This window comes from Heloderma suspectum, chromosome 3, assembly GCF_057233095.1.
Source record: "Heloderma suspectum isolate Gila_16-S chromosome 3, 16-S_ref, whole genome shotgun sequence".
Classification (NCBI taxonomy): Eukaryota; Metazoa; Chordata; class Lepidosauria; order Squamata; family Helodermatidae; genus Heloderma; species Heloderma suspectum.
In genome coordinates this window covers 58,140,883-58,168,372 of record NC_139460.1, presented here as the reverse complement: position 1 = coordinate 58,168,372, position 27,490 = coordinate 58,140,883, and the positions used below count along the sequence as shown (strand labels likewise).

Here is a 27,490-nt window from a genome sequence, read left to right as displayed (position 1 = left end):
ACGTAACCTATCACGGCTAAAGCAGGGAGGCAAATAGCAGCTGCAGACCGGGGCAGCCATTCGCGGCCGCAGACCGGGACAGCAGACGGACCGGATGGCCGACAAAAGGTAGGGTCTGTCCCGGGAAAATTTCGCAGCATGGCAGGGGGGATTGCTCCGTTCCACCACGGACTCCAGGGAGCCGGATTCTAAAGAATCCAGCCTCATTGGAGTCCGTGGCAGAATTCTCTAACATCCCTAACTCAAGCACCTTGCCCAGGAAGGGGATGTTGGCTACCAGCCTATAGTTGTTAACATCATCCTGGTCCAGGTTAGGCTTTTTCAGCTGGATATCCCCTCCTTATTAGATATAATAAGCCATTAAGGGCAAGAGTCAAACACACCGGTGGTCAACTGGGCTTGGCCAAGCACCTTGTCTGCATCCTTGGGCCTCAACAACTGAAACTCATCCAATAAAACTGGACCAGACAGTGCTCTGGGCACCTCTACTAATGGAACTGCATTAATTGTGGTATCCAATTCGTGATGGATTTGAGCGGCTTTATCTTCAAAATGCCCTGCAAAGTTGTCACAGCAGGGTTCCACTGTTTCTCTCCCTGGCCCAGATTGTAGCAGGCCACAAACCACTCAGAAAAGCTCTGCTGGATGACACTGAGAAGATGCAATGGTGGTGGAAAAGAACTCCCTTTTTGCCACTATCACCACCACAGAGTAGGTGTCAACTGTCTGAGTCATTCCACAGAGTGACCTGAGCTTAGACAGGAACACCAGCCATACCAACAGGAAAATTCCACAGAGCTCTCTGGAATCCATTGGAATCTATTGGCCTCCAGGAGTGGACCATTTTAATAGTTCCCCCACCCTTGCAGAGGGGAAAGGCTGCTGTGAGTCTAAATCTCAGTAGGAAGTTATCCAACCATGGCAAGGGAACTAAGATGTTAATTCCCCCACTTTCAGATTACTGTCCTCCTGCGCAGTTGAGAAAAAGTGTGTATCCTCTTACATGTGTTGGGCTGATGACATGTTGAGACAGCCCCATGGTTAATTGGAATGGTGTGATACCCTAGAGCATGCCATACCTTACACCTCATTCACTGACACCCACGCACCTAAATCACAGAGGGTGCTTTCCACATGAAAGTACCATCAGTCAAGATCTAGTCACACATTTGTCATTGCATTGATAAGAGTACTGTTGATACATGTAAAGGAGTAGTCTAAAATACATACTTTACCTTTCATCTTAGTTCAGTAATCTGAAATGCTGCATTCACTTCGGAGGTACCATCTTTTAATGCAGCTTTCCCCAACTTGATGCCCTCCAGATATGTTGGACCACAGGTCCCATCATGCCCAGTCAGCATGGCCAGTATTCCATAGTTTTCAACCAGGGAAAGCCAATTTAATGCACGCCTGCAACCTGTACCTTTCCAACAGAATGTTCTTTTGTTTTATTAGATTTCAGCCCCTTTTCCCTCTTTGTAGATAAGAAAGCAGAGACTGGAGATCAATCATTAACTAAATTCCTGTGCAAGTGTGTTGCTTTACTCTTTCACATATCATGGCATCTATAGTTTAATCATCCACAGCTCTTCAGCAGAACTATTTCATGCCTCTCCTCTGCTTTTATTGCTCTTTTAGGGCTCTGGGAAAAATATATATTTTGAGCTCCCCACATCCTGAGCAGCAGGAAGCCTCTGGGGCAGGTTTTTACCGGTCAACATCCTTGACAGGAGACAGTACTGAAGACACGCTAGACTGTGTAAACTTCAGTTCACCAAAAGCAACAGCACATCCTTCCATTTCCTGCTGAGGTTACTTTTTGCTATCTAGCCAACATGAAAAATTCAGTGTTTCTCTTTCACTGGCCCCATTCCCAACTGTAAAACTGTTTCTTCCACAACCAGCCTTGGCAGGTAGGTAGGATCTGAATTCTCCTAGGAAATCAGCTGACCACCAGTGCCCATGAACTATGTTGAGCTGGCATGTTATAAAAAAGCATTCCTATAAACAGTTGACTCCTGTGTTGCTTGACGGCAATACAGCTCTGCCTCAAGAAGAACATAAATAAGTGTACACTTGGCAAAATAGACTTTGCAGGACCTTTTAAGCAGGCACTGGGTTTTCCTGCAATGTCCATCCTTGCAGGGAAAATATCATCCGAGCAGCAGCTCTTAGTATCTCTTTAACCTAAGTGTCTGTGTTTTATACTTTGGAAGTATGCTTAATTTTTGTGAACTGCCCAGAGAACTTCAGCTATGGGCGGTATAGCAATATAATAAATGAAATGAAGTATAAAATACAAGATTTAGGCTGCAATCCCTATACACACTTGCCTGGGAGGAAGCCCCATTGAACTCAATGGGACTTCTAAATAGACATGTATAGAATTGTGCTGTAAGGCTGCAAGTCTTTACACACCAGGGAGAAAGTCCCATGAAACATAGTTGGAGATTACATCTGAGTCAGCAATCATAGGATTGCGCTGTTAAGAGTCCAAGTGTAGAAGTTATCAGCACAGTCTTAACCTTTAAACTGATACGACCCGGTGCATGATACTTTATGTTTGTTTGGAAAAAAATACTATTAGGACACTCAGTCCAGTCGCTGAACTGATGTTCCCCTTTCATAACAGAGATGAAGAAACACTTATTTCTGTTTGTTATCCCATTCACACCAATATATTCCGTTTGTTTGTTTGTTTTCCAGTTAGTTTTTCCTGACATTTTGCAGCTCCTCTATATCTGAAATCTAGAAGAAAAGGTGCCCCCACCCCCATTTTTTGTGGTCTTGCAAAGTTATTGATGTGCATATGTAAGAGTGGAAAGTTGTCTCTTGTTAGATTCAGTCAGTGTAATTTAAAATACAGGCAACCCCCCCCCCAAAAAAAAACAGCCCACAATCAAAGGAAAAGAAAGTCAAGAGACAATGAGTAGCAAAGAAAGGGCAAAACAAAAGCTAAAGAACATCACTAGAGGACTCCTGTTGCAAACATTTATTTATGCCCTACCTTGCTGCCATTGTGGAACTCAAATCAACACATATCGGGTTCAAAGACAATCTCTTCTCCAGGCACTGACCAGACCTAGGCCTGTTTCGTTTCAGCAGTGTTGCTCTTTGCTACATCTTCAGATCATGTCCTTGAACATAGCTGTGAATTTTAGTGGTGGTCACTGATTATTTATGTAATATTTACCAGAACAGCAGCAGCAGCTGTGCTGTACAAACAAAATTTAAAAACCCATGTCATGGGGACAGACTCAGTAAAATGGATGTGGCTCCAATTGCTAGCTGGAAGGACAACAAAATTATAGGGCTATGTTAATTAAGGTTGAGTCATACGAATCACATTCTGCCATTATAACCAGAAATTAGGGGGGAAATATGCTCTATGGCAGGGGTGGGCAATCAGGCCCTTGGCCTTATTTTGAAAGTGTGCAATCAGTTTGGACCTCTAGAAAGATTGATCTGTTCTTTCCCTGACTGTTCACTGCATGAGAAGGAAGAAGGAGAAAGAGAGAAGAGGGTGGCAGAAAGGGAGAAAGAGGGGTGGCAGAAACAGGTGACCCATCAATTTTGGGCTCTGGCCATGCCCACTGCTGGCTTTAAGCCTGCTCACTACTGACATGCAGCCCCCAACAGTTTATCCACGAGGAGATGCAGCCATTGACAGAAAAAGGTTTGCCCACCCCTGCTCTACAGTTTATACTCAGAAAATGGCTGAGAGGATTGCTCTGAAACTTGGCAGTGTAGGAGAGGTCAGTTTGGGCATGGTCTATGCTGATTTTGAAGTAGAATGGGTAAAAATGGCCTATTTTAAAGTCTGACAGGTGACCTCTAGCACTTTGCTGGGTATTTATTGTCTGCTTTCTTTCTCACTGACTTTGCTGGGGTTAACTTTTCAGCCAATTTCTCAATTTCTACAGTATCTTTCAAGAAATGGTTTGTTGTGCTGGGTCAGGGGGAAGGTCTAGTATGTGCTGTGCCATAGCAGCACCATAACGTATTTCTAGTTTATTTATTTTGGCCCATTTTGGCATGCCCAGAATAATTCTGCAGGAATGAGGGGGTGTGAGTGTGTGTGGCTGGCTGTTCTTTATTCCAGGGAGATGGAACAGAATGGAGGGGGGAAATGGAGTAATTATGTCAATTTTTATGTAATAAAATTATGTCAATTTTAAGGTTAGGAAGCTGGAAGGGAGTGAGGTTTGGGGGGGGGGAATTAGGAGCTGCAGCATTAATTCTACTTTAAACATGTATGTTATTTATGCTGCTGTTATACTGCAGGGGTGGGCAACCAAACTGTGGGCCTTTTTAAAAGTATAACTTAAAAGTTAACACATTCTGAAATCTGGTTTTCCCAGACACAGACACTCTCTAGAACTGTATGTGTAATATTTATTGAAATTTTAGACTTTTTTTGAGAGAAGAGTAACTACGAATGAGCAAACCACCCTGTGCCCGCCCCATTCACCGACCCTTGCCACTTACCCACCCCAGTTCAGCTCCCTGGTCAAGCTGGGGGGCAGGCCAGGGGTGCCTGGCGAGTGGCGTGCAGCCACCCAACTCCTCAGTGAGCTGCCATTTTGTGTAAAAATGTGGCTCACTGTTTTACATAAAAGACATTTTACGTAAATGGCGGCCATAAAGCGGCCATTTACGTAAGATTACAAGCGTGAATGATCTATTCATGTCTGTCATCTTGCGTAAATGGCTGCCATTTCTGTAAAATGGCTTTTACATAAAATAATGAGCTGCATTTTTACGCAAAATGGCAGCTGTCTGAGGAGTCAGGCAGCCACTTGCCAGGCACCTGCAGACCACCCGCTGGCTCAACCAGGGAGCCGAACATGGTGGGTAAGTGGTGGGGGTCTGTGGATGGGAGGCTGAATGTGGGGGGAGTCCACCGGACTCCACCCTCCTCTTGACCTCCCAGGACATCCCTAAGAGTAACATGCCTTTCTGTGACATATGGTCTCTTAAACTACACATCCCAGAGTGCCTTAGGTCATGCTGGCATTTTCTATACACTTGCAAGAAGCCATTTCTGCTGCTAAATTTACAGGCCTCAAAAGAAGAAAACATCTTCTTTTTGGCCCTGAGGAAATGTGAGTAAATTAGACTTAATTTACAAGTCTAGAAAACTTGTTATTGGATGGATTGAAACAATAATATTTTTTTTAAAAAAAAACTATACTGAATAAATAAGCCTATGAGTGATTTTTGTAATAAAACTTCTGAGAATTCTGGACATTTTCAAGACTGATACATTTTTTGAAATAATAATCAGCAGTACATATTAAACACATACATCACAATAAATATGAGTTATAAAAATTTTATTTATTTATTTATTTATTTTATTAAATTTATTAATCGCCCATCTGGCTAGTCACCCAGCTACTCTGGGTGATGTACAACAAAACAGTTAATGAAATTCTACATTAAAAACATCATAAAAATACCCTAACCCACCCCAAATGCCTGCCATGTTTTTAATGCGTGGCAGAAGCTCATTAAAGAGGGGGCATGGCAGAGTTCCCTAGGGAGGGAGCTCCACGGAGTAGGCCCTCTCCCTCACCAGCCCAGCTGTCCTGGCTGATGGGACAGAGAGAAGGCCATCCAAGCCTGATCTTGTTCAGCGGCCTGTCTGGTGTCTCTGGAGGCGCTCCTTAAGATAGGCTGGGCCGGAACCGCATAGGGTTTTAAGGGTCAAAACCAACACCTTGAATATGGCCCAGAAAACAACTGGTAACCAGTGCAACTCCTTCAGCACTGGAGTGATGTGATCTCGCCGGCGGCTGCCTTTAATCAGGTGAGCCGCCACGTTCTGTACCAGCTGCAGCTTCCGAACCATCTTCAAGGGTAACCCCATGCAGAGCACGTTACAGTAGTCTAAATGAGAGGAGACCAGGGCATGTACTACTGATGGGAGCAGATGGTCGGGAAGGTAGGGGCAGAGTCCACGGTAGCAATAGTGTGGCAGCAGCACAGCAGCAAGCACACCTCTTCCCAGGTGGTGGCAGCTTCTCCTGCAGGTCCTGGCTCTCCCAGGCCACCTCAGCCAGCCAGCCAGTTTATGTAGTCCCTCTAGGAAGGGGCAGGTGGAAGCAGCACAGCTGGCTCAGTACCTGGGGGCCTGGTCCTGCAGGGACTGGCAGTGTGCCAGGCAGAAGTCTGCAGGGAAGGCCTGGTGTTGGCGGCAGCGGCGGCAGCAGCCACAGCAGGCCCAGCAGCTGCAGGCACACCTTTCCCCCGGTGGTGGCAGCTTCTCCTGTAGGCCCTGGCTCTCCCAGGCCATTTCAGCCAGCCAGAAATGCATGTTGAAGTGCCTGTAGTGAATTCTTACACTTCTAAACAGTGTGAAAGGGGCAGCACAGACATTACTTTAAAGACGTACCTGGCAACTACAGCATTTTCATTTTTACTCTAGAGTAGAATAGGGACCCAAGTGAGGGGGACAGGGGTCTTTAACCCTCCCCCCCTTGCTATGGGTCCAGTCCTGATTGGCCTCCTCATGTCTGCAATATCTATTGCAAAGTATTGATCCATAAAGTGAATGGATCACTATTTTGAATAGAAACTGCAGGCACATGCCCCCTGATCTAGATCACACCCATAGCACTGGGAAAACATTAAAGGCCCCTTACTCCCATGCTAGGGTCCCGATCCAGATTGGAGTCCTTGTGCATACTAAAATGAAAAAAAAAAAAAAGACATAGCTGCAAGGCTATGTCATTTCTCCTTCCCAAATCATTCCTTCTTCCCAGTCTTTCAGCACTTCAATCTTTCTTTTTTCTTGCCAGATCCCTGCTGCTATTTCTTCCTAATCTTTCCCCAGCCTGTGCTCGCTCGCTCGCTCGCTCTCTCTCTCTCTCTCTCTCTTTGGGCATCTCTACACCAGCCTAGAATCCTGCATTTAAAACAGGGTTTTCTGCTTCTGCTTTAAATGGAGGATCACAACTCCTTATTTCAGGTGCTTCCTTTTCCCCCACCCCCTTCCCCCTCCTCCTTGTATCCAAGTCTTCTATTATCTTTAATTGATCTCACTCCTCTTCTTGCCGCTTTTCCTCTTTTCAGGGAGGGAACTCAAGCAGAACAGGATGGGGTAATTTGATAGCTCATTATCTGTGATCTATGTAAGTAGAGGGGGCACTGATGCCCTGGAGGGTCACCCTGTCACCTAACGAGCCCGCAAACTTCTGTGAAGGAACAATCTCAATCGCCGGATAAAAGCTCTGTGTGAAGAAAGCCCCCCCCCCCCGCCGCTAGAATAGTCTAATCCCTCCTCCACCGTCTCCCTAGCATGGGGGGGGGGGAAGACTTAATTTTTAAATTAGGTTCTCTTCCTTGTCCTTCAGTTCTTTTTCTTTAGTGTGTGCTGTTGTATCATCATCATCTTCATCATGCTGTAGTTTGTTTCCTGCCAATCCTAGTTCCATGCTTTTCAGTTCTTCCAGACAGAAACGGCCTTGGTCGCCTTGATGGATGATATGAGTAGGGATGTTAGAGAATTTCGCCACGAATCTCGGGGAGGCCGAATGCCAGCGCATTCGGCCCCCCGAAATCAGTGGCGAAACGGTCTGCCGCACCCCCCCCCCCGGGACGGGACTTACCTTCGGCGAATCTTCCTGGCGACGGAGGCTCCGGCGGCGGTGCGGTGGCCGGTCTTCCGACCGGCTGCCACCGCCGCCATTTCCAGTTAAAAAAAACAAAAACAAAAAAAGTGATAGGCTACGTAAAGATTTATGTAGCCTATCACGGCTAGATTTTTAAAAAACACTGTGATAGGCTATGTAAATGTTTATGTAGCCTATCACGGCTGATTTAAAAGAAAAGAAAAAACCGCGCGTACGTAACGCAAATCGCGGCGTCCATGGGCGCCGCCATTTGCGTACGCCCGGGTTTTTTTTCTTTTAAATCAGCCGTGATAGGCTACGTAAACATTTACATAGCCTATCACGGCTGACTGCAGGGATGCAAACGGCGGTGGCTACGGCCGCCGCCATTTGCGGAGCTGGCCAGCCAGGATTCGGGGGGGAGGGACGGAGTGCCCCCCCGGCCAGAATTTCGGGGGGGAGGGACGGAGTGCCTCCCCCCCGTCCAGAATTTCGGGAGGAGGGACGGAGCGCCTCCCCCCCACCGTAAATGTCACCCTTCGAAAAGGTAAGTGACTTTCGTTCATCCCTAGATATGAGGAGGGCTCTGGATAGGGGCGAATGCTCCTTCCTTGTTCTCCTCGACCTCTCAGCGGCTTTTGGTACCATTGACCACGGTATCCTCCTGGACCATCTGGAGGGGTTGGGCATTGGAGACACTGTATTGCGGTGGTTCTGATCCTTCCTCTCCAGCAGGTACCAGAGGGTAGCACCGGGAGAGGAGTTTTCAGACCTATGGCCACTCATTTGTGGGGTGCCACAGGGTTCCATCCTCTCCCCGATGCTATTTAACATCTATGTGAAGCCGCTGGGGGCTATCATCAGGAGATTTGGGGTGTGGTGTCATCGATATGCGGATGACACGCAGCTCTACCTCTTGTTCAGATCTTCAAGGATGGCCGTAGAATCCCTGTCCAAATGCCTGGAGACGGTGAGTGGCTGGATGGGAAGGAATAAGCTGAAGCTGAACCCTGACAAGACCGAGGTACTTTTGGTGGGAGACAAGAGGAGGTTGGGGGATGTTGACCTGGTGTTGAATGGGGTACGGCTACTCTTGAAAGACCAAGTCTGTAGCCTGGGGGTCATTTTAGACTCCCAGCTGTCCATGGAGGCTCAGGTGTCAGCTGTGAGCCGGACAGTGCTGTACCAACTCCATCTGATACGGCGGCTGCGCCCCTTACTTCCGACCATCTGCTCCCATCAGTAGTACATGCCCTGGTCTCCTCTCGTTTAGACTACTGTAATGCGCTCTACATGGGGTTACCCTTAAAGTCGGTTCGGAAGCTGCAGCTGGTACAGAACGCGGCGGCTCGCCTGATTACAGGCAGTCGCCGGCGAGATCACATCACTCCAGTGCTGAAGGAGTTGCACTGGTTACGAGGGAGAGGGCTTTCTCTGTGGTGGCCCCCACTCTGTGGAGCTGCCTCCCTAGGGAACTCCGCCATGCCCCCTCTTTAATGAGCTTCTGCCACGCATTAAAAACGTGGTTGTTCAGGCAGGCATTTGGGGTGGGTTAGGGTATTTTTAGAAATATTATGTTTTTATTGTAGAATTTTATTGTTTTAAACTGTTTCTATTATTGTACATCGCCCTGAGTGGCTGGGTGACCAATAAAATAAACAAACAAACAAACATTGTATTTCAGTTTCTCCTTCCAATTTAACGCTCCGCTCCCTTTTCATTTCTTCTGGGCACACAACCTTATTTGTCATTCTGTTTGTTATGTGATAGTCCATGTCCACTATATTTGTCTTGTGTAGATCTTACTATTAGGCATTTGAATCCTTCCTTGCCTCTTCCTACAGATTTTTTTTAATTCCATGTCTTCATCTTTCTCCTAATGTGCATGTTTCATCATAGCTGCTTTTTATTTTACAGGTATGATGCACCAGGAACTTCTGGAGAACCAATCAGTAGCACTGGCTGGGCCCTGGAGGCAGGCCCTGGGGAGTGAATCTCTAAGGGGAGGTTCCCTCTCTGGTCACCTCCAGGGGATATAAAGGGAGCTTCCTCATGGCTCTGGTCAGTGCTGATCCAGGCTTCCCAACCCATCCTCCCTAATTTGTTATATTGCTATGGATCACGGTTGGTCGCAAACTGACAGGGCCAGGGAAGGAATCTTACCTGAAGTGCACGATTAGCCACAAGCCTGCAGAAATTTTGCCTTCCTCCTAACAATATGAGGGCATGAAGCATTTATTTACTGGTTTTTTTCTCTTATTGTCACAACTGTATCATATGGGTGTGGTAGGGATTGGATCCATCTCAGGGGGATTAACATGGGTGAGCACCTTGCACCCCAAAAGAAGGGTGTCCCCATGAGGGACCCAAGGGGTGATGCCTCAGGGCTCAAGCCCAACTCCAGACTGGTAGGTCTGTGGCAGACCCAGGTCACACAAACCACCCACGCAGTAGCGGAACCTAAAGATCCTGTCTCTCCTTGCATTACCCAACATGTGGGCTGGGGGTGAAAATTGGCCAGCAGGTGGGCTGCCAGCAGATCCATGCCCTATGCTACACCAGAACTCTGTAAGCTGTAAACAATCTGGTTGTGGCCATTTCTAAGCCTTACCTGACAACGTGTGATTGCTTCCCCTTCCCCTCCCTTTCTGCCATCCAATGAGCTTTGCTGGTGCAAACAAATTTGTTTGGTAGGCTTGTGTATGTGCGAAACATGCTAAAATATTGATGCTCAGATTTGTGGAGGTTCTACAGGAGTTATTGGCACAATTTTTGCTGATGAATGAGCTCTATGGCTTAGCATGATAAACAGTTTTCCATTGCTAAAGTTCCTGTACAATTCATGATCTGTAGTGCATTTAACACTCCCCTATTACCAGAAATTGATGAAGGATGGGTAGACAGAAAGTCCACTTGGGGAACTGAGAGAAGCAAGATTTCAGCAGATCAAATAGGAATTCTGACAGAGAAAGGAAATGGAAATGTCAAACAGTATCCAGCTCCCATCCCGCAAAATAAAGTATCTTTATTTTCAGTATATTTGTATTTTCCAAAGGTTTTCATAATTCTCAGGAACGGACCATCTCTGATGTCAAGGAAAAAACCTGTATACATCTTAATAGCAAATCATCAGAAGCAAAATCAAAGTTGATGTAAAGCAAATGAGCCATCAAACTAGTTTCAGGTAAATACTGATCAAAGTTGCCACTCATTTTCTCATATCTGCTAATGGAACACCATGACAATCCATAAAGACAGTGAAATAATATCTGTTAGTTTAAGTCCACATTGTTCTTTAGTTCATAGTATTTTCCTGCATAAATAAATTATGAATGCGTACACTATGTACACGCGCACACACACGCTATGCCAATGCAAAAAACATTTATAATCTCTCTTCTTTACATCCTCTTTATCTTATATAAAACCTGGTTTGTTTATCATAAGCGTCCTCCAGTAAGGACATATGTCTGCTTTTGGCTTTCTCCTCAACCCATCTGTCAGTTTGTGTATTGGCGAATCCATTCATACAGTGCTGTGACCTTGGTGTAAACTCCCGGGCGGTTTCTCCGAGCACATCCTTCACCCCAACTGACAATGCCTGTAAGGTACCACCTGTTTCCCTTTCCCAAACAAGCTAATGGACCTCCAGAGTCACCCTAAAGAGAAGGACAGAAGTCTATTAGAAGAAAGAGGCTTGGTTTCACGAGTCACGCACATTTACATTTAGCCTTGTATTACAATAACTCACCTTCAGATTTGTGGTGTTCCATTTCTGTGCATAATGGTCAAAATCTACACGTCCGTATTTACAACTGTAGACTGGCAATACATCTATCCGCCAGAAAGATGCTATCATGTAAACTGATGTTAGACAGCGCTAGTCACCTGTTTGAGCTGTGAATGATAAAGGGGCACCGGGTTTCCTGGGATTAATGTTGTCAAAGCTGACAGCATGATAATTTGGACAGCGCAGTGTACCTGGACCCAATTTAACAGTGGCAGCTGCCCATGGAGCCACAGGTTCTGGATGTGGGAATCCAACAGTAGGGGCTGTAGACACAACCCACTTCGATATGTACATAACCTGGACCAGAGGGGGAGGGTGGATCTGTATGCTAAAGCCTGCTTCCGCACATAGATTAGCCTCAGTGCAGCAGGGAGCATAGGTCAGCCTATGTCCCATGAGCCTCAGATAATATTTCACTTCATGCCAACATCTAGGAGACAAATGAGGTCAAAGTTGATTTGACCCAGGAAGCCAGATTTGACCCAGATAAAAACTGATTTAGGGCACAATCCTATCAGAGTAGGTGGCCACCTCTGAGCTTGGAGGCGACTGCCTATCTAATGCAGGGCAGAAGCAGTGCGGAGGGGATCTCCGCACTTCAGCAGGCCTGCATTTGCGGCTAGACAGCTGATTTTGGCTGTCTAGCCATGGAAACTCAAGAGTGGGGAGGCGGACACCAGACGATGCATAGGAAGCGTCGGAAAAGCACTTCCGCCCTCCCTGCCCTGGCCCGCCCCCAGGAACACCCTGTTTTTGCTGCTGTTACGAGCACAGAGCTCAAGGCCGATCCGCACTGCCTACAAGGCAGTGCGGGAGGGTGTGGAGGTTGGTTCCCAGGAACCGACCTATCCTATGGCTGTCTAGCCACTGACTAACGGCCATAGGATTGAACCCTTAAGGGGGGTGGGGGCTTCCAGACAGAGGAATCCTAGCACTACCAATGAGAAAGCATTGGGCAGCTATTCTGTCCTTGACACATCGTCTGCAGAAAGAGAAATGACAAAAGAAGTAGTGGGAAAAACATCCCTTTTCAAATTTTCCTCTTTTCCCTACTTTTCAACTCGAGGACGCTTTTGTACTGTATTGTGAACTGTTGGATACAATAATGGTATTACCTCGCCAACGGTGTGGATTTTATTCTAACGTACTAACATGGCTGCCACTGCCTACTGTTGTTTTCAGTCTTCCGTAGTTAGTGATCATACAAATGCACCCTCAGGTGCAGGCCTGGCCCAGGGCATGTTGCCACCTCAAGCGAGGCAGCAGTGCCACCACTGGCATTGCCCTGCTTCTTCTGGGCGGCAGTGGCGCCTGGCCACCCCCCTCCCCCCCCCGCTTGGCCACCCAACTGCCTAGCCACCCAACAGCTTGTGCCCAGGCGGCAGCAGTGGTGCTCCCCCCCGCTCCCTGGCCACTTCCACCTTCTGCCCCAGCTGCGGGGCTCCTGGGAGACTCGTTGGAATACCGGGAACGGTCTTGGCTGCTCTTGTGAGAGTGCGGGACGTCTCATGATATCTTGGACGAGTCTCCTAGGAGCCCTGTGGCTGGGGCAGAAGTGGGAGAGGCTAGGAGCAGGGAGGGAGGGAGGGAGCCACCGCCACCTAGGCGCAAGGTGTTGGCCGACTGAGTAGGGAGGGAATGAGGCAGCCAGGCGACAAAGCAGGGGCAGTGGGAGTGGTTGGCTGGCCAGTTGCCTGGCCAGTTAAGCAGGCAGCAGGCCCTTTGGGTGGGGAGAGCGACACAATTTGCTGGTCTTCCCATTCTGAGCCGCCTGATGCACCTGCATCAGGCTTTGCCGCTGTAGGGCTGGCCCTGCTCTGGTGGCAAAGTAAAGGTTTAACCCCAGAGTTTTCCCCCTTAATATGGAGCTATGGAGGAGAGTCCTTAGAAGGTAAATTATCTTGGGGTAGAAGGTTTATTGGATTGGGCTATTAGTTTGTGATAGTTGGGGACAGGGAGTGTTGAGGTGTGGGGGAGGAAGTGGTGGTGGGGAAATGGAATTAAGTTGTTTCCTCCCCCGCCCCCGCCGAACCCTCCCATCCATCTACCCTACTGAGGGTGAATGCATTTAAGGGAAGACAGGGAGTTCCCTTCTCTCAGCTGTGAAGATAAAAGTAGTAGTAGTAGTAGTGATGATGACAATAATTATCCATATTTTAATTACTTCTGGCTGTAAGTCTCCTTGGGCATTTTTTATAGAAGGTGATGGACAAATGCAGTAAATATATAAATAAAATAATAAAAAGTACGTTTCGTACAATCATTACTGACAGATAAATTTGTGATTTACAACACATTTGTGATTAGAAATCTATTTTTAATGTCCTTTTCATCTGAAATTTTACTTGAAAGGACTGTTCTACAAATCATTTTCACAACTTTATTTTCAGCTTTACCTGACATGCATCAATACCACCATTAAGGTTCCCAGCGCAGAGCATCCGAGAAGTGATCACATCATCATAAAGTTTGTTGCAAACACTCTGATTAATTATTTTCACTCTAGCTTCTTGTAGTGTTTTTGTAAGCTGACCTAAATTGACAGCAACATTGCATGAGTCAACTGTAATAGCTCAGACTGTATATTGAGTGGCTTAAAATCAAAAGCTATCAACATCTGGCCTACAGTATTTAACTTTCACTTGATTATATGTTCCCATAATAAAAAGGATGTTCACAACACTTGGCAAATTAAGAGTGCAATTTTATGGATCGTGCTCCCCTTAGAAGAAAGCCTCTAATCTCAGAGGCTTCTGAGTATCCAGTGCCCTGTCGGGCTAATGCTGGCAGAGCAGGAGGAGCAATAGAGGGATTTTCACCTCTCTGTCCTCCTTTTACAAAATTTTCCTTTAGACAGGCCTTTGAGCCCATCTAGAAGCTCTGACGTGGGCTGGTCCATGAAGTCATGAAGAGTCGGAAGCGACTGACTGAATAAACAACAACAAGAAGAGGTTCATTGCTGGGGGTTGGATTTCTTGTATCCCAGCCTCTCTTCTCCCCACCCTTTCCCCTCCGTCTGAGGCCACATCTTGTTACCCTGGGAAGCAGCTGGCATGGCTCTTTCTGTGGCAGCTGTAAGGGGGTGAATCTCAGAGTCCCCCTCCCAAGGTTGTAGCAAGTGCCTAGGGACTTGGGAGGTGGACGCCAAACAATCCCATGTTCCCTAGAACACTCTCCCACGAACCATAGGATTGCTTTCTCCATATATTAAATGTCAATATAAATGCACATTTTTAAATAAGCCTTCCCAATGGCCTTCAAAATGTATCAACCTCACATTGGTAGATTTTCCAATTTACCAACCCACAAATCTACTAACTTCAAAATTTAGTAACCTTAAAAATACATTGAAATTAAAGAATTCCATCATTTGTCACCGAGGATATGTATTCAGAATTGCCACACTTGATTTCTAATTGGGCCAAGCCTTGTTTACCTTTGTTCTATTAAAGTTTTTTATTTATTACATTTATATCCCATTTTGGAGGTGAAGACTGGCTCCCAAAGTGGCTTACAGTTAAAATCCACAAAAAGATACAGTATATTAGGGATACTTGCAATTTGCATTAAGCATATCCAGAAATGAACATACTATTTTCTTTTATGGCTCCCCAGCCAGTTACATAGCAGACAGTTCCATAAATAAATACTCTAGGACTGCTTGGTAAACATATGGGCTGTACCAGCTCATTGAAGAATACTGGTGCCTCCATTTCCAACAGGGCAATGTCATAGTCTGAGATATATTGGTCATAATGTGGGTGGACAATAATCCTTTTGATCAATCTCATCGCTATGTAATTATTGCTGTTTTTGTTAATGATCCTTATACCCACATATGCTTTCCAGCTGGACGCTATAGAGTATCTGAAAAATAGACAGAAGAGTGCAATTCTCCAAGTGCTGTTCTTATCCAGGGCCCATTCCGTCAAATGGGGATCATGCAAGATCAGTTTTCAGTGGACTTATAAAATCTATAAAAGCCATGAAATAAACCATAGAACCATACCAGATAACAGCAGAATAGAAATTCAGATCAATAAGTAATACCACTGTTAGCACCTGTGGTTGATTAGGCATAATAATAAAGGGGATATAATGTTCTTTAAAGTATTATTTATTTATTTATTTATTTATTTATTGCATTTATACCCCGCCTTTCTCCCTCTCGCAAGGAACTCAAAAAAGAAACCCTTGAATCTTAAAATTGCATAAGGGTGAATGGTGCACCTCCATTTTAGAAACATAGGAAGCTGCCTGAAACTGAATCAGACCATAGGTCTATCTAGCTCAGTATTGTTTGCAGTGCACTGACTGGTAGTGGCTTTCCAGGGGTTAAAACAACCCCTTTCCCAGCCCTACCTGGAGATGGATTGAACCTGGGGGCTTTTGCATACAGTGCATGTGCTCTATTTCTAAGCTGTCATACTGCTTCCCCTACGCTCAAATCAAGTTCATGTTTTCGTAGATGTGAACTCGACGAATACCTACAAAGCTACATTTCCCAGCACTCCTAATGCTTGCCTGGAAGCTCTAACAGCAGGCCAGGCAGAGGAGACAGACCCTATCTGTTAGGCACCATGCCTCAAGCCAGACCATCTGACTCTGATGAAGCATTGAGCCTAGATCAGGTCCCAGCCTCAGTTGCCTTCCAGCTCTACTCAGTGTTCCCCACTCACACCTTCCCATCCGCAGCTGATTATTGGAGCCACCCAGCTCTAGAACATTCCCCAAGGCTAGGAGCATTAGGACTAGGGATGTCAGAGAATTTCGCCATGAATCTTGGGGAGGCCGAATGCCAGCGCATTTGGCCCCTCGAAATTGGTGGCGAAACGGTCTGCCCCCCCGCCCCCCCCTCGGGACGGGACTTACCTTGGGCGAATCCTCCTGGCGGCGGCAGCTCCGGTGGTGGTTCGGCGGCGGCGGCAGCTGCGGCGGCCAGTCTTCTGACCGGCTGCCACCGCTGCCATTTCCAGTAAAAAAACAAACAAACAAAAAAACGTCATAGGCTACGTAAAGATTTACGTAGCCTATCACGGCTAGATTTTTTAAAAATACCGTGATAGGCTACGTAAATGTTTACGTAGCCTATCACGGCTGAGTAAACAAAAAACAAAAAAACTGCGCATACGCAAATGGCGGCGCCCATGGGCGCCGCCATTTGCGTTCCTTATTTTGGCACGTCTAGTCTACGTAAACATTTACGTAGACTACAGTGAAAATAAGGGGAACGCAAATAGTGTAGCATCTAGTAGCGTAGCCCATGGGTGCCGCCATTTGCGTACACAAGGTTTGGGGGTTTTTGTTTTTTACTCAGCCATTTACGTAGCCTATCACGGCTGACTGCAGGGATAGACTGCAGGGACGCAAACGGCGGCGGCTACGGCCGCCACCATTTGTGGCCCAGCCGGCCAGGATTCAGGGGTGAAGGGACGGAGCGCCTCCCCCCCCAGCCAGAATTTCGGGGGGGAGGGACGGAGCACCTCCCCCCCCAGCCAGAATTTCGGGGGGAGGGACGGAGTGCCTCCCCCCCCCATGAATCATATTTCGTTCAAGGTAAGTGACTTTCATACATCCCTAATTAGGACAGGTTTGGAGCTCACCAGCCTAAAGGCCAGGGGCTCACCTCCTATTTGTGAGAAATATAACTCCAGGGAAGGTGAGAAACTTGTCCATCCCTAGTCAATTGGGATGGCATTTTTTTTAAAAAAAATCCCTCCTGGCCCCCAAAAGGGCAACCAGCTGACACTGGGAGTAACCATAAAAGTCCTGTGAGTGGGTGCATGGGTTGCACAGCCTGCCCCAACCAAAATGAGGTTCATGGTCTCGCAACGGCCAAGAAAATTCAGCCATCACAAAATTTCACCTTGAAATATCACAATGGCCAGGATCTGCCCAGGCCTTCACAAGCCCACCATCCCTCTTATTGTCAGTCTGGTCTTTCCCACCCTGGCTCCTTCCAGATGTTTTGCCCTATAGCTTCCATGATCCCTCACCATTGACTATGCTAGTTAGGGCTGAAGGGAGTTGTAGGCCAAAACATGTGGAGGGCCACAAGTTACCCAGCCCCACCACTGAGGTGAAAAAGACAACACTGCAATCCTGTACATGTCTACTCAGATATAAATCGCATTGAGTTTGTTGGGGCTTACTCCCAGGTAAGCGGGTATAGGATTGTAGTGCAGGCCACACTTTTTGTCAAGAAGTATTTATGTCGTTCAGCTTCATAATACTGTATACAACATTTATGAAATATTGTGCTGAATCATAAATTGAACTCAGTAATTATCTGTGACTATCAACTATTGGTAATAAATTATTTACATCACATTATACGTACCTTATAGATTCAGAGTCCTGAAAACAATGGGCAGCAGATACCAGCCACCTATTTGAAATAATAGATGCACCACATATATGGCCATATGTTCCCAGCTGCAAGCTTGCTTGCCAAGGCCACTTTCCAGACCTTGCATCTTCACCACCAACAATTCTGGGCTTTTTTATCTGACTCTTTCCACATGCTAATAAAAAATACAATATGCATAAATTTATTCATCTAAAAAGCAAAAAAATACACTTCCTTTTGAGTGTGCAGTGCAATCCGGAGCAAACTTTCCAGGGCAGCCTTCCCCAACCTGGTGATGTGTTGTATTACAGCTCCCATTATCCCCAGCCATAACCTCCATATAAGGGCTGGAGCCAGACAGCAGAAGAGGGGAACTGGGCAAGGACTAGTGGAGCTGCAGCTGTGGTCAGCAGGAGGGACTGACAGAAACTGGTGAGAGACAGAATATGCACACCCTTTCTCCTCAAATTCTCTAACCTTTATCCCTTAGGGAACTCCTATATAAGAGCCCCTCTCTTTACAATTTATTTGTTTGTTTGTTTGATTACATTTCTATACTGCCCCATAGCTGAAGCTCTCTGGGCAGTTTACAAAAGTGGATGGTGGATGGATTTTCAGCTTTGCTTATAGGTTTTTGTAGCAAGACAGAACCTGGAGCAAAGCAGATAATATAGTGGGTGGCCATGCCAGTGATGGGGTGAGTGTTATTTTTCCAGAGATGGGGTGCTTTGGGGCAGGGCTGGCCCTATCATTAGGCAGGGTGAGGCAGCTGCCTCAGACAGCAGATGCTGGAAGGGGCAGCAAAGTGTTGAAGGACAGAGGCGTGCGCGCACCAGAAGGTCTGCCCTGCATCCCCTAAGCTGGCCTACTGCCCTTAGGTGCAGTGGAGGACATAATATCAAAGTTGGATTCTCTGTAGATAGGATGGGATGGAAGTGTTATCTTGGCATTCACCTCAGGCAGCAAAATCTCTTAGACCGGCCCTGCCTGTGGACATTTGGGTAAGGTCAGGGCAGTCTCCTCTGAGGTGTGCTTAGTGATTTGTAGTACAGAGGTGTTGAACTGCAGGCTCGTGGGCCAAATCTGGCCCACCAATTCTGCCCTCCAGAGTTCCCAAGAAAGTCATGCACCCTTCCCCTGGCCCCACCCCCTTTCTCCTGCCCACCAAACATTTGATGGTTTCCTGACTTTTGCATGGGTTTTTCCTCATTCTAAAATGCAGCAGTGCCTCTCTAAGGCTTAATTACTGGCAATGAGAGCTTTAAGCTAAAATATGCTGGTATTTTTTGTATTTCATCCCTGCCCATCACTGCAATATAGCCCCTCGTGTGCTGCTTCAAAACTGAATTTGGCTTTTGGGCTGAATGATGTTCAATGCCACTGGATGGTGTGTGTTCTTTATAAACTTTGGGCTTGCCCACACAGAGGCTTTCTATCGCACAATTTACTGAGGCTTCTGCTTCTGGATTCTTTGCGGGATTAAAAGATCCCCTTTCCCCCCTTTATCTGCGAGTTCTATATGTTTCATTATACAGCCACTAGATGGCACAGTTGTTATAGCGCCACTTCCTCTTTACCTGGAGAAATTCAAACTGCTTCTTTATATTAGCTCATTATTTCCTTTTCAAATTAATTAATTAATTAATTTCATTTCTATACCGCCCAATAGCCAAAGCTCTTTGGGTGGTTCACAAAAATTAAAACCAAACAGCACACAATAAAGCAATTTAAAATATATAGAACATTAAAACCACAATATAACAATACAACCACAATAAAACCTAGCAGCAGTGCAGGAATTTAAAATACAGATTTAAAACAGCAAAGCTAAAAATTTAGAAAGCTAAAATGCCTGGGAAAATAAAAAAGGTCTTCACCTGGCACCAAAAGGAATACAATGTAGGTGCCAGGCGAACCTCACCAGGGAGCTCATTCCAGAGCTGGGGTGCCACAGCAGAAAAAGCCCTCCTTCTAGTAGCCACCCGCCTCACTTCCTTAGGCAGGGGCTCACAGAGAAGGGCTGCTGACGATGATCTTAAGGTCCGGGCAGGCACGTATGGGAGGAGGCGATCGTTCAGATAACCTGGCCCCAAGCCGTAAGGGCTTTGAATATTAATACCAGCACTTTGAATTGGGCCTGGAGCTTCATGGCCGAGTGAGGACTAGAACCCGGAATTCCTTAGTCCAGCACTCTAACCACTACACCGGACATGTATGGGTTTGCAGCCTCAGCATGGAAGTGCAAAGCTAGGAGTGAGCACAGGGCAATGGGAAGATTTTCCTTCTGTCAAGATGCCTCCATTCCTGCAACAGCTGAACTAAATTTTACACACACACACACACACACACACACACACTCCTTTTCAGCAAAAAGGATGGGGGGAAAGCTAAAAGGCAAACAGAAAGATCTACTTTTGTGGGGCAGATGGAAAGGAAAAAGTTGAGGCACTCGGGGAGCGGGGTTGACTGAGGAAAAAAAATGGCAGCCAGTGCAGCTGAAAAAGTACTGGCATAATATGAGCTCACAGGCCAGTCCCTGTTAACAATCTTGCTGCCCTGTTTTGGACCAGCTGAAGTTTCCGGACCGTTTTCAAAGGCAGCCCCACATATAATGCATTGCAGTAATCCAGACGAGAAGTTATCAGAGCATGGATAACTGTAGCTAGGCTATCTCTGTCCAGATAAGGGCGTAGTTGTATACCAGCCTAAGCTGATAAAAAGTGCTCCGTGCCACTGAGTTCACCTGTGCCTCAAGTGACAGTTCTGGATCCAAGAGCACCCCCAAACTATGAACGTGATCCTTTAGGGGGAGTGCAACCCCCTCCAGAACAGGTTGAATATCACCTAGCCGGGCAGACGAACCACCCACTAACAGTACCTCCGTCTTGTCTGGATTGAGTTTCTGGATTGAGCTGCAGAAATGGTTGGAAAACCATGGGAAAGGCACTGGAGGTTGACAACATCAGGTGAAGGACCCGCAAACTTCTGTGAGTAACCAATCTCAATCACAGGATAAAAGCCCCATGGGGAGAAGCCCTTACAAATTAATCCAGGTGCTCCTTTGACATGCAAGAGTTCCAGTGTGTAAACACAGTTCCACACTGACTTCAGGTACATGCATTCAGCCCCATCACATGAGCAGAGCTAACCCCAGCGCTGACATAAGGCAGGGGGGATCCTTAATTTCGGAGCTCCATGTGCCTTTCAGAGGGCACACAACACTTGCAATCCTGCTATGGCTTCTGAAAAGCACACAGGCATTTCACCGTATTTCAGTAATTCACACATGAATTACATACCACAGTTCATTTCATCAGATCCATCTGCACAGTCTCTCATTCCGTCACATTCTGGGTTTGGTTTTATTGGACACTTTCCATTCAAACATTGATATGCATGCTGTGAACAACTTTTATATACTGAAAGGGCACAATGACAGATGAGAAAGATGTTAAGGCGTTTAATGGTGCCATCTCATAGGTCAGGCAACATAATTAATACAATAAATTTGACAAAAAATATTTTACTGGTGTCATTTCATAGGTCTCTTGGCAATATTTTATATAACTTAGACACACATGAAAGCTGAACAGGGAAAATAATACTGATCCTGAGGTCGTGTGTACGATAAACCAGTTGCACTTGTCTGTGCATGGATGTGCAATAAGAGTTGTGCAACTTAAGTGCTCAGAGGAGCTAGCCACATTCACATAAATTTTGTTTGCTATTTCTTTTTCATTATGCAAGGTTCTTGCTTAAGCTACTGTTCATTGTGTAGATGCGTTTTTCCACATGCAAGATAGGTTCTTCAGAATATTCTCAAAATACTTCCTCTTTCATTGCTTTCACTGGAATGCTTAAAAGAATAAACTACGTGCTTCTCCTTAAACAAACTGCCTTATTATGGAGATTTTTAAAAATAGCCCATTAGGAACTAGTAAATTGTACTCATGCTGCTCTTTGACCTCCCAGAGTATCCATTTCATCATTTTAAAAGCAAGATCAAGAATACCCATTTTCAAAGAAGGAACAGAATTGTTGTTTGTATGTGGTGCCACAAAAAATCACTAATGGTACTGATATTTAAGGTGATCTAGAACAGTCTTCCCAAGCTCCCATCATCCCTCATTGGACTGCAGTGCCCATCATTACCAGCCAACATAGCTATTGGCCATTGGCCAACATGGGAATGATGGAAGTTGCAGTCCAACACAGCTGGAGGGCACCAGGCTGGGGGAGGCTGGTCTAGGGTAGCGAGGATATCTAGCTGTGCTGTTTAGCAGATTGATTTCCTTTAATGAGAGCCAGGGTTATGTAGAGGTTAGATTAGGAACAGGACAGCCGAGGTTCAAATCCCCGCTCAGTCAAGAAGCTCACTGCGTAGCCTTGGGACAGTGACTCTCTCAAACCTGCTCACAAAGCCTTTGGATTGAATCCATCCTCTCCTGCCCTCTGCAGCCCCATGTACCATCCATCTACTCCAGAGGGTCCCCCAACCCAGCAGAATAGATTTCTAGAATAGAAACCCTACCTTTGCATGTGCTAACCACTATGCATATATGCAAAATTAGACATAATTACTATAATTTAAAGAGAAACACAGTGCAGCCCACCATAGTGGAGAATATTGTGACCCAATGGCCTATGTCTCTGCTCTCAGTCTGCTGTCCAGGTGCTAAGTGTTGACAGGCAACTCCAAGGGCCCTGCTTGCTCTTCTTAGGGTTCTTTAATTTAAACTGGCCTTGGACTGGACAGCCCATCAAAGATGGGACTGGACTGAATTGGACTGGACACATGGCCACTCTCCCACTACCATACGTGCTGAGCAATCTGGTCTCCTCTGGAGATAAACTGCCACATTCTGAAGCTTTCAAAGCCTGAATGTTCAAACGCAGCATTAAAGCAATCAAGTTTCAGTTATAAGAGTATAAATGAAATGTGTGATGGGGCTTAAGTGTTTGCAAAATTAATCTGGTGCTGTGATATGGCAGTTCTAGTGCTTAGGAAACATATGACATATCCATATGTACAATAAACAATACTCAGCAAGTTATATATGAATAGTGCATGTAAGAAAATAAATAAAGAACTCCCCAGATAAGCAGCGTCTCCTTAATTCCCATCTGCAACCAAAAATCAGTTTACATTATGCTTACAGCAACTGTCTTCCTCCTGCTCCTCCTTGCTTTCATTCTCACAGCTGTTCTCTCCTTTGCAAGACCTGGAATGGTGTTTACACTTCATATTACCACAATTAGACTCCACTGGATTACAACCTAGAGAAGAATTGTATGGTCAAGTGTGCAGCATTTCACTCAACAGCAGATGTCCCCAGAGAGCACATCTAGACTACAGACCTACGTATATTGGTTTTATATCACTTTTACTGTCATGGCTTTCTCCAATGAGCCTTACGAATGGTAGTTTGGTGATATCCTGGGAATTCTGTTAGAGGAGAGCCCTAATTCCACCCCACCTCAACCCCTGGACTACAATTCCCAGAATTCGCTAAGATATGGGAACTGCTATTAAACCAATTTAAATATGGAGTAAAAATTTGTCCCAACAGTTCTGCATATTTTAGCAAGCCATTTAACTTCACAGTATCTTCATGCAGAAGCCCAGGAATATTTACTTTACTTAGCATCATTTTTGCTTGATTTTTCTGTTTAAAGCTCTTTATATGATTGATTCTTGGTTGAGCTGTTGTTAAACATTGTTGAGAACAAAGCTTATAAGCTACTTTGTTTTTGACAAATGAGTAGGTTACATGATCTACTGAAGCATTTAGTGGCCCTGGCAATACTATTTTTTCCTGTACAACATCATATGCCCCTTTCCAACAAATGCCTTACCAAGCAACATTTAAAATATCAAAATAATTACCTCATGATCAACTTACCACAGTCTACCTCGTCACTTCCATCTGTGCAGTCTTTCCACCCATCACACTTACTGTTTAAAGGAATGCATGTTCTGTCAGAACATTTAAATTGCCTAGGACAAGCTAAAAGAAAAAAATGTTTCAGACAACCACTGTCATCATGACACTGAATAACAGAGCCATCCTAACTCTGAGTTATGGCTGCTAAGTGGAATAGGATTGCTCCTAAACTCCCTTATGCTAGTAGGGTACAATACTACATTGGCGGGCAAAAGAATCTTCGAGTACCAATATCCTTACATCAGTGGGGAGGCCCCTGTTACCAGAGCATCACAAGCATAAGGGGCAAAAAATGGCCAGAGCACAATAGTGGTGAAGGAAGAACATAGCTGAAGAGGCACCTTATGTTTGCCCAGGGCTCGTTTCTACCCCATATGATGGTGTAATGTTCTCCCTGAAAAGAGGTGGTATAAGTTAAAAGTCAATGAACAGCTCCATCTGACTGACCATACTTCCTTTAACTAGGGATGTATGAGAATTTCATTTCTATTCACAGATTATATAACCATGTCCTGTTCGAAATCCTGAACCTGCTTGTCTGGAGAAATGTTTGCAAATTCCTAAATTTGCAATTGTGTTCAAAAAATGCATGGGTTTGGGGTGGTTGTTTTTTTTGTTTTGTTTTTTTTTTTGAAAATGTGGATTTATTTTTTTAAAAATACACACTTTCATGCTTTAGTCAATGGAGCATATTGTAAACTTCTGAACAATATGCTCAGAAATGCACATTTTTCCTGTTCAAATTGTGCACTTTCCCCATTCAAATGAGCCAAAAAACAGTCCGAAAACAGAAGCAAGCTTCAAAATGAGCTTCAATGTGAATTTTGTCGAACTTTGGTGAACTCAAAAATCACTGGTTCTTCCATTCCTACCTCCCACTTTAGCTACTTTTGCAGCCAATCCCAGAACTCAACCAGGACTACAGAAATACCAATCAGGCAACTTTTTTCTCATATATTAAGGTGTGAGACACGAGACTAAATCATTCTGGTGTTCAAATTATGTGGGGGGGCCTTAATGAAATCCACAAGCCCCACCCACTTAGACCCTCTAATTTTAGAAAAATCCTTTCTCTGGGAGACTGCCACAAAACATAAGTGGGCTGCCCACCCCCACAACGCTCCCTAGCCCCCTGCAATCCAAACACTACCTGAACTTAACAGCATGCAAGTAGGTACTTGGTGATGGTACACAGGTGAAAGAGCATTTTGCACAAATAACAGACGTTCATAACCAGGTGGGAAGGGCATACTGCCAGCCCTTGTTTTCTCTGGACCCTTACAGGTATCCCACCTCAAGATTACAGATACAAATCACCACGAGAAACCCCAACTCCATTGCTGAAATTGGAGCTGCATTGACAGGCCAGGGAGGGGATTTCATTCCTCCAAGTGGAGCCCCTAAGCACCTTCCATCCCCCACCCCAAGCAGAGCACATAAATATTCTTGGCTGCAGAGTGTCTCCCCCTTCTCCCTGCAATATGGGGAGACTTGTACCATTCCTCTATTATTAGTGGCAGGATCAACCACACAGGGCATGGGATTAATATGCAGGTTGTAGAAAGAAGAGTCCTCTAGGTGTCAAATATGTAAAAGCAGGTGAGCTCCCACCATGCACCAGTAAAGGCAATGTGGGACATGGGCACCTTTGTTGGTGAATACAGAACACCCCAGCACATTTACTGGTAATGCTGGCTAAGCATTCACCATTCATTTGTCCTCGAAGGATATGAGTCAGAGCACAAGGACCAGAACCATCACTGGAAACAATTGTACCAATGTACCAATGCAACTTTTCACACAGCGTGGGTGAGTATTGTCCTAATGACTATGTTATCTTTTCTAACAGGCGACTGACCAGATTATTATTTATTTTATTTATTACATTTATACCCCACCTTTTTCCCCTTGCAAGGAACCCAAGGCGGCTTACATTATCCTCCTCCTCTCCATTTTATCCTCACAACAACAACCCTGTGAGGTGGGTTGGGCTGAGAGTGTGTGACTGGCCCAAAGTCACCCAGTGAGCTTCCATGGCCGAGTGGGGACTAGAACCCGGATCTCCCGGCTCCTAGTCCAACACTCTTGCCACTACACCACACTGGCTCTCAGTGTGACACTTCCAGCTACTACTAGGAGAGTGGGGGGGCTTGTTGGGAATGCAGAAGAGGATCTTGGTGATAGCACCCTTTCTTAATCATGTAGTCATAAAGTATCCTGTGACAGACCCAGCTACTACACTTTACTCATCACACTCCCCATGTCTCTTTACAGAAAATGAGGCAGCCCTCCAATATTTGCTGAGACACTGGACCATGCGTCTGGCTGGCTGCTCTAATTGGACTAGCCTGCCTGCCTGCCTGCCTGCCTGCCTGCCTGCCTGCCTGCCTGCCTGCCTGCCCTCCCTCCCTCCCTCCCTCCCTCCCTATTTGCCTGGCAAAGTGGTGGCTGTTTTCAGGCTTCCTTTGTTTGAGCTGCAAGGGGATTCAAACCAACATTATCTGTGAAGAGTCCGGAGGTTTGTAGCTAAAGGTGTCAGCTGCCTGCTGCACCATAGTGGTCGGCATTGGGAAAGCTGTTGTGATCTCTTTCTGATTGTGCCTGGTTGTGAATTGTGAATGTGGAACATATGTGCTGGGTGAGGTCATCACATCTTTTGGCCATTGTTATAGATTGATCCGTGTCATTCCTGCACGGCTAATGTGGAGACATCATTAACGAACAACCTTGTCATTTGGGGTGGTTGTCGAGTTCCAAGGGACACAGACTGTTGATATTGTTATATGGACACTTGGTTTTGCAGCTATAGCTGTGCTGTTGGATTTGCAGCTAGTTGAGCATAGGACCAGGTCTAAAATATGCCAGAGTTAGCCCTGGCATGGTAGCCACTGGTGTACCAGAAACCTACCTATCCCAAACCGTAAAGGTCATTACTACTGTATTGCTAAATGAAATATGAGAATGAAAATAAGACAAACAGCATATTCATTTTTTAAAGTCAGATATTATAATAACTGATACTTTGTAAATTAAATTCAGGAAATTAAATGTGTGTGTGTATATATGTGTTTATTAATATTAATTATATTATTATAATAATTATTAAAATTATAATTATAATAATAAATCTACTCATCTCTTAGGCTGAAATCCTATACGTATATACCTGAGAGTAAGCTTAACTGAACTCAAAAGAACTTACTTATGAGTAGACATGCATAGGATTCTGCTGTTAGACTCAGGGACCACAACTCAGTGGTAGAGAACCAGCACATGCCTGGAGTAACCCTGTATACCAAGGATGGGTGGATGGGTCTCACTGGCTACCAAGACGGAATGATGCCAGACCATGTGGGGCAAGGCTGATAGGCCTGCCCAAATCTCATCTCGTGAGACATGATCCCTGCATCTCACAAGATTTTGGCTTGAAAAACTCACAATGGCTGAGATAACCAGCCTCCGCAAAATTTACTTCTTTTTTTTTTACAGAGCTGCGCTGCTGCACTCTCTGAGCCTGGCAAAGCTGGTGCAGCCTCATCCCTGGCCACAACCTCCCTCTTCTGCAGTGGCACAGTTGGCGGGGGGGAGTGGTAGAAGGCACTTTTTTGTTTGTTTAAAAAAAGTGGTGGGCAGAAAGAAACCCTTGACCGCCTTATATTTAAAGGTAAGAAACAACCATTCTTAACATTTGCCCACTCCCCAAAATTAATCTAATCTTTGAGGAGGTGTTGTTGCCAGCCTCACAACTGGAGAAAAACCCTAGAGCATACATGATTCTTTTTGGTTT

At 45.5% G+C, this 27,490-nt stretch overlaps 2 protein-coding genes and 1 long non-coding RNA gene across 7 annotated transcripts in view; 1 reads left to right on the top strand and 2 right to left on the bottom strand.

Annotated features, from left to right (window-relative positions):
- C3H3orf52 (chromosome 3 C3orf52 homolog) overlaps positions 1 to 4,592 on the bottom strand; it is a 28,578-nt gene extending 23,986 nt beyond the window's left edge. The window contains exons 1-2 of one of the 3 annotated variants that reach the window (XM_084843374.1): positions 4,492 to 4,592; positions 3,011 to 3,151 (exon numbers count right to left, since the gene is read on the bottom strand). The gene's annotated coding sequence lies outside the window, so the exon portion shown is untranslated. Of the gene's footprint in view, positions 1 to 1,235; positions 1,457 to 3,010; positions 3,152 to 4,491 lie in introns of those variants that run through there. The other 2 variants (XM_084843375.1, XM_084843376.1) reach the window with 2 other exon arrangements.
- LOC146349717 (uncharacterized) lies at positions 45 to 14,097 on the top strand. Of its 3 annotated transcripts, XR_014789066.1 has the most exons (5): positions 45 to 108; positions 8,544 to 8,589; positions 9,537 to 9,680; positions 10,675 to 10,803; positions 13,800 to 14,097. It is a non-coding gene; the product is annotated as an uncharacterized LOC146349717 (long non-coding RNA). The 3 variants fall into 3 exon arrangements; XR_014789064.1 differs by lacking the exons at positions 45 to 108; positions 8,544 to 8,589 and adding an exon at positions 3,482 to 3,679; XR_014789065.1 differs by lacking the exons at positions 45 to 108; positions 8,544 to 8,589 and adding an exon at positions 3,490 to 3,758.
- The window catches only part of LOC146349716 (suppressor of tumorigenicity 14 protein homolog), a 27,130-nt gene continuing 13,546 nt past the window's right edge, over positions 13,907 to 27,490 (bottom strand). The window contains exons 5-10 of the mRNA XM_084843372.1: positions 23,662 to 23,766; positions 22,916 to 23,035; positions 21,058 to 21,177; positions 17,750 to 17,933; positions 15,093 to 15,276; positions 13,907 to 13,942 (exon numbers count right to left, since the gene is read on the bottom strand). Coding sequence (XP_084699498.1) covers positions 13,907 to 13,942; positions 15,093 to 15,276; positions 17,750 to 17,933; positions 21,058 to 21,177; positions 22,916 to 23,035; positions 23,662 to 23,766 — 749 coding nt within the window. The remainder of the gene's footprint in view (positions 13,943 to 15,092; positions 15,277 to 17,749; positions 17,934 to 21,057; positions 21,178 to 22,915; positions 23,036 to 23,661; positions 23,767 to 27,490) is intronic.